Genomic DNA, 12,986 nt, shown 5'->3' on the forward strand with positions numbered 1-12,986 from the left:
TATAATCTCATTTTGATCATAATTTTATTGTAAATTAAATAATTTATTGAAAGTCAAAACCATCTTGTAGCGCTAACTAAACCAGAAGAACTGCCGTTCGTCAGTTCTAAAAAAGAACGGTTTTTTGCAAATGAAATACATAATTCGTTCATTGAACAAATGACATTCAACATCTACAGCCTCACTGCTCATGAAGCTACGCCATACGTTAACGGAAACAAAAACAAACACAAATTTTTTGAACGCTCTTTGCATTCAGGTGCACTTGTGTCATGTGGAAAAATATCAATAAAAATCTTAACGATTTTTTAAAAACAATAACTGATTAAGGTTTTCAACCTTTTATGTCTATCTATTGCTTTATTACATTTTTTATCCTATTTTAAACAAAATATTATCTTACGTACAATTAATTTCAAAATTATAGAGTACACCTAATTTTCTACAGTGTAAAATGCACATACATTTTTTTGTCAATGATCAATGTCAATTTTGACAAACAAAATGTATAATTTAACCGAAAACGCTCATTCTTTCCAAATTAGAAGAAGGGTGGTCGATCTGGAGGGTAGCCCACTATTATAACATCGCCAAGAGCATCGTGCAGAGAATAAAACCGACACTATTATGTCCAGTACACCTCAAAAATCAAGAAGTCATTTTATTACAGTTTTTTTTCACATATAAAGATGCCTTTTTGAAATTTGAGCGTCATATTTTTTATATAGGTTAGGTAAGTTTGACAACATAAAATGTCGCTGATATACTCTGTCCACTCATAGATTGCTTGACATAAATGTTACTAAAAATGTTCACTCAACGCTACAACAAATAGATCCGGCGCGAAATTTAAAAAAATGGAAAGAACAGGTTTAGGTACACGTGATATTTTATTATTATTTTGCATGTTTGCACTTTGTAAAGACGAAAGAAAACTTCACTATAGTAGGAGTAATATTTTAGCTTTTATTAGTATAGAGTATTTCACGAGTGATAATGTGCCCGACGGAATTAAAAATACAACCCACAATACATTTTCGAATTTCCGAGAAAAGCTGGCTAATGAAATTAAAATATCCAGCTTTTTTGACAGCACTGACAGTTTCAAATTTGAAATGTCGTATAATTTATTTTTTATTATACCTGAATCATAATCCCTGTTTTTGACACTAAAATGCGTGCGAAAAGGGGCCTTTAAAACACTAAAGCTTTAAGGGTTGCTTAGGTAACAACAAATTCACCTACATTTTGAACAATGATAAATAGACATTTATAGAAAATTTATGATAGCAACGAAACAACAACAATTGACCATTTCTATATCAACGATTAATGACACAGATTACTTCGGAAAAGGTATTTCAATTTTTTTTTTGTTATAATTTTCAGATTGTAGTGCAGGTATAATAAAAAATAGCGTATGATACACGTTTATAAGGGCCTTTAAAGCACTTGCGACGTTAAAAGCACTCCGTTACGCGTCGTGCTCTTAAAAACCGTCGCGCGTGCTTTAAAGGCTTCCTAATAAACTTGTATCATAATATACTATTTCGCGTGGGTTTCATAACAACCAATGAGAATCAGTGGCGCGAATGTTTCAAGATATTGATATTACCAACGTAATTTATGATACTTTGTTAATATTTCAATGTTATGGTTTGGGGATTTTGTTATCTAAGGATATTTAAAAAACTGCATTCTATCAGTGGACGTAGTCTATTTTAGAACACCATAATATTGTGTGTTTTATCCTTTGCACGGTGCTCTTCGCGATGTTATAATACTGGGCTACCCTCCGGATCGACCACCATTTTTCTAATTTCCGGTTAGATTAGGCATTTTGTTTGTCAAAATTGACATTGATCGTTGGCAAAAAATATAAGTGCATTTCACACTGTGGAAAATTAGGTGCACTCTATAATTTTGAAATTAACTGTACCTACCGATTCCTTTATATTTTTTTTTTATCCCATTTTAAATACACTATTATCGGAAGCGCCATTTTAACTGACCTGTCACATTTTTAGGTTGACAACAACAGATTTATCACAATATCTAAATATATATGAAGAATTTAAAATATAATATTTACAAAGATTTTTGCTAACACGAGATTGCTCATATCAAGTTGCCTTGAGATTTGGTGATTTTTTTTAATAAACAGTTTTACGAAAAGTATAGAATCGTTCTTTTGTGATACTCGAGACAAACAAGACGTGTTCGGCAATTGTTGTTCGTGAGGTCTTTTTTGGAAGTAGAAAATATTTTTGAATTCATTTTTGTGCGATCACCATTATTATCGAATCTTCTAACATCGACGTATTTTTAAATTTCGTGTTGACATGATAAGACATACGATTTGAATTTTCGCGATCGAGGGTGTCAAGAACCGTCCGGGCGGCATCGTGATGGACCTGATGGTGCGGTCGGACTGCGCGGATCCTCCGTCTGCGCGTCTTGTCGCTTTCCGGTGTGAACTCGGCTTGGCAAAAGTGCGTCTTGCCATTATGCAAATGCGGACTTCTTTTGGCGAATTCCTCCGCTCGCATCTCATTCTGCGTGCGGCCGTCGTATAATGTAGCGCGTTGACCGCCTTCTGGTGGGGTTGCGTATTTGGGTTAAGTTTGGCAGTCGTTGCTTATGACCTATTTACGCGCGAGCCGGTTGCGGCAACCGTCGTGGCCTCCTTGTCCGGTGGTGCAGTGGTGGTGATGCACCGGCCGCTCTCCGGTGGTGAAGATCGCCGTTTACGCAAGTGCGTGCTGCATCGGCGAGTTCCGTGTTGTAGATAGCCCGCGGCGCGTGTTGAAATCTTGCGAAGTGTGTAATCGGCTGGTTCGGCAGTGCAGTCGCGTTCGTGCGTGAGTCGTGTGTGCCAATCCTGATAAGATGCGTTGCTGATCGCCGACGCTCCGCCGACGGTAGTCGCCGCCTCCGCCCAGCATTGTGTAAGTGCGGCGTCGGGACGGCGGTGGCGGCCGGTGCAGCGGCGTGGCGCGCCGCGCCGGCCGCCGTCCGCGCATGGCCTTGCGGTCCGAGGACGGTGCGAAGTGCGTATGGCAAAGTGACACGAGGTGGGTCAGGACCGGCTCGGCGTGTTAACGAACTTTTCCATGGGCGCCCGGGTCGTTCTTCTCAAGGAGAGGATTTGGATTACGGATTTGTGCGGCGCCGTGGGCGACACGTTTCTTCGCGCCGAACCTCGCCGCCAAATTTCGAATTTGCGGCCACGGACGCCGCCACACAGTGCGATGACGTGACTGATAAGCACGATAAAAACACCGACAACAAGATACGGCACGAGTATTTTTGGAAATACCCGATACCGAAAAAAAATCACTCAAAACTTACCCCCGCCCAAATCATCACAAACCGTCAATGGAAATGTAAAAATCGAGAAAACCTCGTCATTTTTGTCAAATGAGTCACGGGGTTTGATTTACGGTTTAAATTACCCGCCCGTTTGTTCGGCTCGATTCGGAAAAGCCGAGTTGGCGGCTTCTTGCTGTGGTGTCACTAGTGGTTCGACAATTTTGAAAATGTGCTCGGAAAAACGCAATATTTGTTTAATTTCTTACGTGGATTAAGAACTTAACGAGGATTACTTCGGAGGTAACGGCGGAATTGCAATTTTTATGTTTCGGATTGTTTTCGGTCGAAGTGTGTTGCTCCAGTGACCCGCACTTTATGAAAATTTGCACCTTCCCATTATGACATTATGAGTTGCCAATAATTATGCGACAATTCATTCTTTTTAACACGTTTTGGGTGAGTGTTGCTTTTTTTGGGTGGAATTGAAGGAAAAGTGAGGTTACAAAGCTCAGATTGTCCGAAGTGGCAAAATTAAAAATGACGGCAATTTGTAATGCCAACCTGATGGCATGGGTCATAGCCAATTTTCTGTTTCTACGGTAATAAATTATTTATGACATAAGAAAAATACAGAGCGGGATTTAAGATTTGCAAAAAACTTACTGTGTGGATACTAGTAATTAATTTAATTAAATTTTATCTTGTTCTGATATTAAGAGAGAAAAATGTTTTGAAACATTTTTGGTGTGTGGTTCGGTTAATCTCTTTCATACCAAGTGACAATAAATGATGGAAGCAGATTTAGTGGGTTGGTATCCCCGAGCAATTGGTAGGCCTTGCCATTGTTAGTGTGTCATCTCTTGATTCATTTTTTAGGTTAGAATTTTAGAAGCTTGGTGTTAACAATATATTGATGAAAACAACTTTTACTAACGTGAATTAACTGATATGGCTAACATAATAAAAGAAAAACACACATTTTTACTCACTTGGTATGACGTTCTAAATAAGGAATTTCTAAACTTTTATGCCACCGACTCTTTCATTGATTTATTTTTTTGCTGTAGTAAATTTCATTTTAAACCGTCTTGCCACATTTGTCGGTTGGTAATGCTCTTGATAAATGTCAGATTAACATGTCAAAAACGCGTTACGAATTGCAAACAATTGAATCCCTCGACGTCCTTGAATACATATTAGATTTTTTGAAAAAAAATTCAAAAAATTCATTTTACGAACGTTTGCAGTTTAAAATCACGTTTAATTATCAACGATAAGTGTCTCATTTACGACCACATTATACGTTTTATGGCACCTGAATCAGTGGTTCTCAACCTTTTATGTCTGCAGCCCGCTACATCGATTTGATATTTTATCCTTTTAAGTTGGCATTACCCTTTAACAAATATCTGGAGATAAATACTAGTTTCAAAATTCTTAATGCCATTGTAATTTATTAAAATTTCCAATTAATGAAAGTTGCAACAAAAAAACTAAAAACTAGATAAGGTTTAGGGGTTTTTGAAACAAATTTGGTTAGGATAACGTATATTAGATTTCAAAAGGGTTATCGACGCAGTTGGCCCTGAAAATTCAAATTTAAGTTGGCTGTACGGCCAGTTATTGGAATTTTAGAGTTTTTGGTTTACATTTCAATTGTCAAAAAACGTCAAGGTCAACAACGTCTTATGATTTCCTGTGTTTAGACATTCGTTAACTTAATAAATTACGCTTCTAACCAAAAAATATCTCACAATATCGGAGAATTTGGTGATTATTATTAACAATAGTTATTTTTATTGATATGTTCAGGTTGTTCTCTATGAATGAACTAATAGTTTTCCATCAACCAAACTAAAATTTATTCACTTTTATACTTTGCTTGTCATTTCTTTTAAATCATAACCTTAAACTGTCAATTGATGTTTAGTTACTTTTTTGTAACTAGATCCAAAGGTCGGGTGCATTCTCATGGCCAACTGTGTCGACAACTATTTTGAAATCTAATTTACTCATTGTATGTATTTATTTAATGACATCTTAAATCAGAGATTTCTAAAATTTTATATTTACCAATCCCTTCACTGTTTTTTTCTGCCCTACCAAACAAGGTTTTTTCTAAGCTGTCGTATTCTTGCATTGGCAATGTTCCTTAATTAATGTCACTTGTTACATTGTTGTGAAAAAAAAAATGACTGAACGTATTCTATCAGCTTTCACAATTTTCTAAATCAGGTTTTGTCATTAACTTTTCATTTTGAGGAAGCAAGTGATTGGATTTGGACCATACTATGAACTGGTGATTATGTAGATCAGAACTTTTCGACCTTTGACTTTGATTTTCTGATGGGCCATTTTAAACTGACCTGTCATATTATAAATTGGCAATGTTACCGTCCATATGAACGTCCGTGTGCATTTGAAATGACAAAACGAATTACAAAGTTTCTGACAACAAAACTTTACTAACATTTCTAATTATTAACTGTTCATTTTTGGTACATTCTCTAGTTTGAAAAAAATTGTATATTATGATACAAGTTTATAAGGAAGCCTTTAAAGTACGCGCGACGAGTTTAAGAGCCCGACGCGTAGCGGAGTGTTTTTAACGTAGCAAGTGTTTTAAATGCCCTTATAAACGTGTATCATAACGCAATTTTTATTATACCTGCACTAAAATCTGAAAATTATAACAAAAAAAATACCTTTTCCTAAGTAATCTGTGTCATTAAGCGTTGATATAGAAATGCCCAATTGTTGTTTCGTTGCCATGTATATTTGTTATAAATTGTGTATTTATCATTGTTCAAAATGTAGGTAAATTTGTTGTTACCTCAGCAACTTTAAAGCTTTAGTGTTTTAAAGGCCTTTTTTCGTACGCATTTTAGTGTCAAAAACAAGGATTATGACTCAGGTATAATAAAAAACTTATTTTATGAACTTTCACATAGATTTAAATTAATTTTAATTATTGACTGTTCTTCTTGGGACAGTAGATGACTTGATTACAACTACTTTATATATTTTATGACACCCTAAATCAGGGTTTCTCAATATTTTCGCTTTACATACGTACCAAAAGACAAAGGTGTGATGAGAATTTCATTTAAATTATGTTTTTTATTTATGGTGCGAACTATCTTTTTTCTGTTGTAATAGAGCAAAAGGGGAGTGTATCCAGTATATCTGACCTAAAACTACTCCAATTTATCTTTATTCATATTAGATATCAGTGGTGCCAATGGTCTGTACAGGGAGGCAAAAGATAAAACGCGATATTGTAATTTTATCCCAGTTATTTTTACTTTATTTGCTTTCCGTTGAGCAAATAAATATGTTACTAATCCACAAAAACGAATCTTTGATTAAATCAATAGATTAGTGTTGTTTTGTAATGTTTATTCCCAAACTAAACTACTTTTGTTCAGATGCGAGGAAAAATAATTCCCGAGAAGCCACACTCGACGTCACGTTGAGTCATAATTATTTGCTATCAACATAAAAAATAATGACAATCAATTTGCACTTGGTATATTTATGTGGTCAACTCACCTGCGTATTTGTTTAATGGATCTCCATTAAATTTGATTAGTTTTTAAATTAAAAAATTGCAGATGTGTTGTTAAATTGTTTTAAAATATGGATGGGCGACAAGCCGATGCAAAAAAATGGAAATATAAATAACCGTCGACAGATGGCACCATAAATAATAAGCGACAATTATTTACATAGTCTGGAAGTGAAAAAAAGTTGTTGAATGCAATGCGAAATCGGCTTTTTTGGATGTCGGACAAAAAACTTGTAAACCTTTCGTTTGGAATTTTACGTCCCCGTAATATGTCAGTTGTCAACGCCTCCTCGAAACAGTTTCCTGTATTTTGTTGTTGAACTTAGTGGACCAGGCATTTTCGAAATTGAACGTCATCAAAGAATTTCGACGAAGTCGAGGAAAACCGTAAATAATATCAAGCTGCGATTATTTTCCAGCGTTAAGGTCGCGAGTCAGGGCCGCGGCCCCCTCTCCTGGGCCGCCCATGTCTTTCTCCTGCACACGCGTCATTATGCAACGAAACGAAAATCCAGTGCAGGAGAGATTTGTGCAAATTTAATTAGAATTTGAAACGCAGAAACGCACACTTTCACCTGCATTATTATGGAGGTGGAGGAGGACAGGAAGGAAAAATATTGTGTGTGTCGTTCGAATGGCGGACCCGATCACGTAATGATAAAATAACTTTCCGCGAATGTGCGAACCGTCGTAAAAATCGGTCGATAAGTGCCGTTTTAATTGACCGCAAAAAGACAACTGTCGTCCCCGAATGCATCTTTTATGACGGTCACTGTTTACGGAACGGAGAATTTTCAACAAATATGGAGTCGGCATTTCGCCCGGTCTAAATTAGGCAAATCATTTCTCGGATGTTGTCCGCGAACCGTTCCGACAATAAAAATGCTAATAATTCAATTAATTTCGCCAAAGCTGCCGGAACAATTAAAAAGTGCACGCCACTGTTGGCTAATGCATTTTTAATGGCGCCGGAATAAAGTCTTCGTGTCATCTTAATGTCGTTTGGGCGGCGTTCTGCCCGCAAAACTGGACCGGAAAGGCGAGTGCAGCTTTTGAATAAATGCAGGATTTGGGGTTGGGGCGGCGGGGGGGACGGCAAGCAACGTTCGTTCGCCGACAGGAATAGAAAAATGTGTTTGGATGGTGGCGACGAACGAATTGTTTTTTCCGTTTTTAGTTTTTACGATTGAGTTGGATTTTGAAAAGATAGCACCGTGGAAGGGTCAAAGGTCGAAACAAAGACCTAAGTTACATTTTGGAAATATGTACGTAAATGGTGTCGTAAAAAGATGAAAAATTAGAAAGATTTCCGCCTTCGAAAGTCGTTGGAATTTTGAAAATAAACGGCACCCGTGGAAGGGATAAGAATCGAAAAAAAAAAAGAGTGTTAGAGTGAAAAATAGAAAAAAAATTATTTGAAGTTTCCGAAGGTTAAACGTTTGGACAAATTTGAAAATTTTCAAGTCAATAAATAAAAAATTTAAAAAACCAGCCTTCAAAATTTAATAACGCACGTTTTGAAAACAGCAAAACAGCGCTCTCAAAGTCTGTAAAATAGAAAATGTTTCCAGTTTTGAGTTGGGCCAAATGAAACTACATAGCACCGTTTCAGGAGGAAAAATCGAAAAGAACATGAGGTTACAGTTAAGCCAAATTTTGAAAATATATAGCACATAGATACACATAGGTACCGGGATGAAAATCGAAAAGAATGATTGGGTATTTTGAAAATATGTAGGTAATATGCACTAGAAAAAAAGCTCAGCCAAATTTTCATAATTCCGAGTTCAGATGAATTTTGAAAGTACAAAATACCATCAAAATATGAAAAGCAGGAAAATAAATTCAACATTAATTTTCAAAATACCGTCAGGCTTAAAAAAATACAAAAAAAAAATCCTCAAGATTTAGAATAATTTTTGAGAATAGGTACTCACTTTCATGTCAATTCAAAAAAAAAAAATGATGTGCATACTCCATGCTTTGTCATTATGATTGAGAGGTGAAATCCAAAAATTTCATGGCAAGTCAGTCAAAATTACAAGAGTAATATCAGAAAATGAGGTTACGAATACGTAAGGGCCGCTTTACATCTCATGTCAATGGAATGATAAGTGACGGCCAAAATTCCGTGGCCGGAACTGTACTACCGTCAAGGGGTGATACATTTTAGTTAAGTTTTGAAAATAGATACTCTTCAAAATTTAAAAAAGCAAAATTCAGAGTTTACCTAAATTTTGAAAAAAAATTGGTACCACCGTCGAAGAATTAAAATTAAAGAAAAAAAAATCATATGGAGGTTTTAAGGTTTTGAAAATATATAAAGTTGACTTAAGTTGCAAAAAACCACTTTGCAACTGACCTTCGAAAATTTAAATACATAGTGTAAGGTGACTACAGTCTATTCCATTTAAGAATGCAGTAGGTTTTGAAAATATATAAAGTTGTCTTAAGTTGCAAAAAAACACTTTGCAACTGACCTTCGAAGATTTACATAGTGTAAGGTGACTACAGTCTATTCCATTTAAGAATGCAGTAGATGTCGCTTCGAATGGAGAACGTTTCACACTAGCGAACGCGGCAAATTTGAAAACAAACATTCCAAGCAAAATTTAACACAGCATAATATCTAGTTATTTACACAATTAGTGGGATAAAAGCAATATTACAGGATTCGAGTGTGAAGATTGCAGATGACGAGGGCGTTAGCCCGAGTTCATCTGTAATCACACGAGTTTCCTGTAATATGCTTTAGCCCACGTGTTATGTACAAAATTCTATCTAAGACCGCCCCGAATTTAAAAAAAAAGGTAAATCTTATTTATTTCCGCCAGTTTCATTACACCACTCAGTGGAATAATAACTTACTTATCCCACTGAGTGGGGTAATGAAGCTCACTTATCCCACTGAGAGGAGTAATGAAATGCGTCCGGTAATGAAGTTCCTTATTCCACTCAAATCAGTGGGATAAGTGTCATTTATCCCACGGGATTAGATAAATAGATTTAAATTACAGCAATGCAATATTGATTCGTCAAAATTACCAAAAACGATGAGAGCTAATACCAACCTAATTTTTCATCTGTGGTTTTTTACAACTTGAGTCTACTTTATGTCTACTAAAGAGTAAAGACGTAAAATCTAAAAATTTCTTCAGATAGATGACACCGCTATATGATTAAAAATGAAGAAAAAAAAGTATGTTCGATATTTAGACGACTTTTGAAAATAGATATGTAGTGCCATCGAGGTTATAAATTGAAACAATCTACAGTTCACTTAAGTGAAATTCAGTCTTCAGGTTTTGGAATTGAATCAAACCATCAAAATAGGTAGAGCGTCTAAAATTGACAAGAGTAACTCAAAAAAATCAATTCATACATTTACAGTCAACGTTAAACATGGAAAAATTCAATATTCAGAGTTCAAGCAAGATTTGAAAATACATAGATGAAAACTTGAAAAAAATTCTTCAGTCTTCAAAGTGGATGAAATTTTGTAAATACAGGGTGTCCCAAAAATGGTGTAGTAACGGTGCACTACGGTGTAGAAAAGATTACCGTAAACGTCAGAAAAATGTTAAAAAAATTCTATTGGGCTTACTTGCTGATTTGGCGGTCTTTGAAAGTGTCACTGAACAGGTCAATTATTTCGAAATATGTATATGTATGAAATTGTCATGACAGCTACCTTTAATCGTACATATTATCACAACGTACAAGATCACTCACAGCAATATCTAATCCTGCATAATAGAGAATTTAGAAGCTTTGGAAATCGAAAAAATTATTTTAAATACACTACGGTAACACTGCAAGGTAATGATGTACGAGTATATCTTTGTTTACATTGTATTACCGTTAATAATAATAATAATAAAAATAATTGATTTTTTTGTCCGAAAAATGTTTTCCATATTTTTTTCATGTACATTGTCATCATGATTACCGTCTTGATTATGAACGTTATTTTTTGGGTGGTAAATTTCAAAACTCAAAATTATTTTGTCATTTCTACTACACAGAGACAGAACGTTTACCTCAGGTTATCTATGTACGATTGCTCCCTAGAGGGATTGCTCTAATTTTGTTTATTCATGTCGGATTTTTGGAATATCTGAGCTTCCAGCTTCAAACAGTTTAAATTGATTGTCAAAATGACAAGAATCGAAAGTGGGGTTACAATTCCTAAAGGTTTATTTACACTTTACTTGAATGTCAAGAAAGTGACGGCCAAAATTTTTTGGCCGCCATAGTACGCCAATTTTGGGACAGCCTGTATACAGTCCCGCTAAAATATCGAATTTTTTTTTAAATAGTTACCTGCCATGGTTAAAAATAGAAAACAATTTTTACTGTGCGGTGTTAAGCAATATTAATTAACTTCATCGGATATTACAATGCAGTCGAATTTGGAAGGGCGAAAATCAAAAAGAAAAATTCTTGAAACGGCACCGCCAAAGGGTATAAACTCTCCGAATGACGAACGTCGTAGCCTTTTCCCGGAGCCATTGCTCACCCGAAATGCACCTCGATTTGAAATTAAAACGAGCCCCAACCACTCCGTCGCCTTTCGTCGAATAATTCGTAAAAACATGCCCCTGACTCATTGCGCCTTCGTGTGCAAGGTGGTCGTATGTAATTTTTCTGCAACTCGTATGAATAATGGAATAATTTATGCACCCCTCCCCTCGATCCGCCCGCAGCGCGCCTCGATAACTAATCCTTTCGTCAAAGGGTGAGTCGTCCGAACCGAACGCAAAACGCATCCCCTCGATGCGTTTCCTCGCCGTACGCAACAAGGAAACGTAAAAATCTCCATGCTTTCTTAAATTATTATGCAACGGTGGGCTGGTCCGGGCCTGACCACGTTACCAAACACAACGCAAGCTTGAGTGAGTGGCGCAAGACCGAGCACACTTTGCCTATCTGCATCCTGGTTGGCCATGGATTGCACTACTCGTTCGAATGTGACAAGTTCGGCTCGATATGCGTCACGGATCGTTTCGTCACTTTTCTCTTTGATCGTGGCATGTTTTTTTTTCTCTTCTCTCCTCTTTTTCCCTCCTTCGGCCGCTTTCCCACGTCGCTCTTGCCGCTCGACCAATCGCGGTGCCTTCGCGAACAAAGGACAGTCGGGAGGGCCGTTACTGTGCCCCGAATAGATCCGGTGCATAGATCCGATAGGAGGCAAAGATATGCGTAATTAGACTTTGTGTTCCTTGGCCTAGATTCTAGGCACATCTCGACCCAATTATCAACGCACTACGCACCACCGTCGCCGGTTCTCCTTGCGCAACGCGACCTCTCGCGGACGTGACGTCACATCGAGGACTAAATGTCACACCAGAACGACAGATTCCCGAACGTGACGTCACGCAATTCAATCGCACACAAACACAGAGACATTCTAACCGATGGTTTTCTTCCAGCTCATAATATTTTCCATTCTGGTGTTGAGATGGACTCTCAGCAACAACAATTCTGTTTGAAATGGAACAGTTTTGGTACAAATCTTGCAACATCCTTCAGCAACCTCTTCAAATCCGAAACTTTGGCCGACGTGACGTTGTTTTGTGACGGTGAGTCCAATACCACGATCTCGCACTTGACAGTACTGATCGGTTTGTTGTTTCTGTTGCAGGAGTGACGTTTAAAGCTCACAAGTTAATACTGGCAGCATGCAGTAAGCACCTGGCGGATTTGTTCGAAACGTCGCCGCCTCATCAGAACCTCATCATCATACTGGATGGGACCTCGGCTGCTAACATGTCAGCTCTGTTGGAGTTCATGTACAAAGGCGAGGTCCACGTCTCCCAGGACTGTCTCTCGAGTTTTCTCAAGGCTGCCGAATGTCTACAGGTTCGTGTTCTCGACGAAAACTTCGACAAGCTGAAAAGGGGGCAGGTTCAGAAGTTGCGTAAAAAAACGAGAGTCGTACATTTTACGAGCAAATAAAATTAAACGCACAACTTTACAGATATGCAAAATACAGTTGTAACATATTCAAACAAAGATAAGCAAGCGATTTTGTAATTTTCCGGTGCTCAATCGGCCATTTAAACTGACCTGTCATATTTTAAGTTGGCAATGCAGCTTGAGTTGA

At 37.1% G+C, this 12,986-nt stretch overlaps 1 protein-coding gene and 1 long non-coding RNA gene across 5 annotated transcripts in view; both read left to right on the top strand.

The window, feature by feature from the left end:
• Nucleotides 1–12,986, top strand: part of chinmo (Chronologically inappropriate morphogenesis) — a 46,090-nt gene that overhangs the window by 27,262 nt on the left and 5,842 nt on the right. For 3 of the 4 annotated variants that reach the window (XM_069049336.1, XM_069049335.1, XM_069049339.1), the window contains exons 2-3: nt 12,313–12,462; nt 12,525–12,742. In XM_069049336.1, the coding sequence (XP_068905437.1) occupies nt 12,342–12,462; nt 12,525–12,742 (339 nt within the window). In that variant the 5' untranslated portion in view covers nt 12,313–12,341. Of the gene's footprint in view, nt 1–2,422; nt 2,949–12,312; nt 12,463–12,524; nt 12,743–12,986 lie in introns of those variants that run through there. The other variant, XM_069049337.1, reaches the window with a different exon arrangement.
• Nucleotides 3,775–9,500, top strand: LOC138132020 (uncharacterized). The gene is made up of 2 exons (XR_011159964.1): nt 3,775–9,187; nt 9,306–9,500. It is a non-coding gene; the product is annotated as an uncharacterized lncRNA (long non-coding RNA).

The sequence above is a fragment of the Tenebrio molitor genome, chromosome 5 (assembly GCF_963966145.1).
Source record: "Tenebrio molitor chromosome 5, icTenMoli1.1, whole genome shotgun sequence".
NCBI classification, from domain to species: domain Eukaryota; kingdom Metazoa; phylum Arthropoda; class Insecta; order Coleoptera; family Tenebrionidae; genus Tenebrio; species Tenebrio molitor.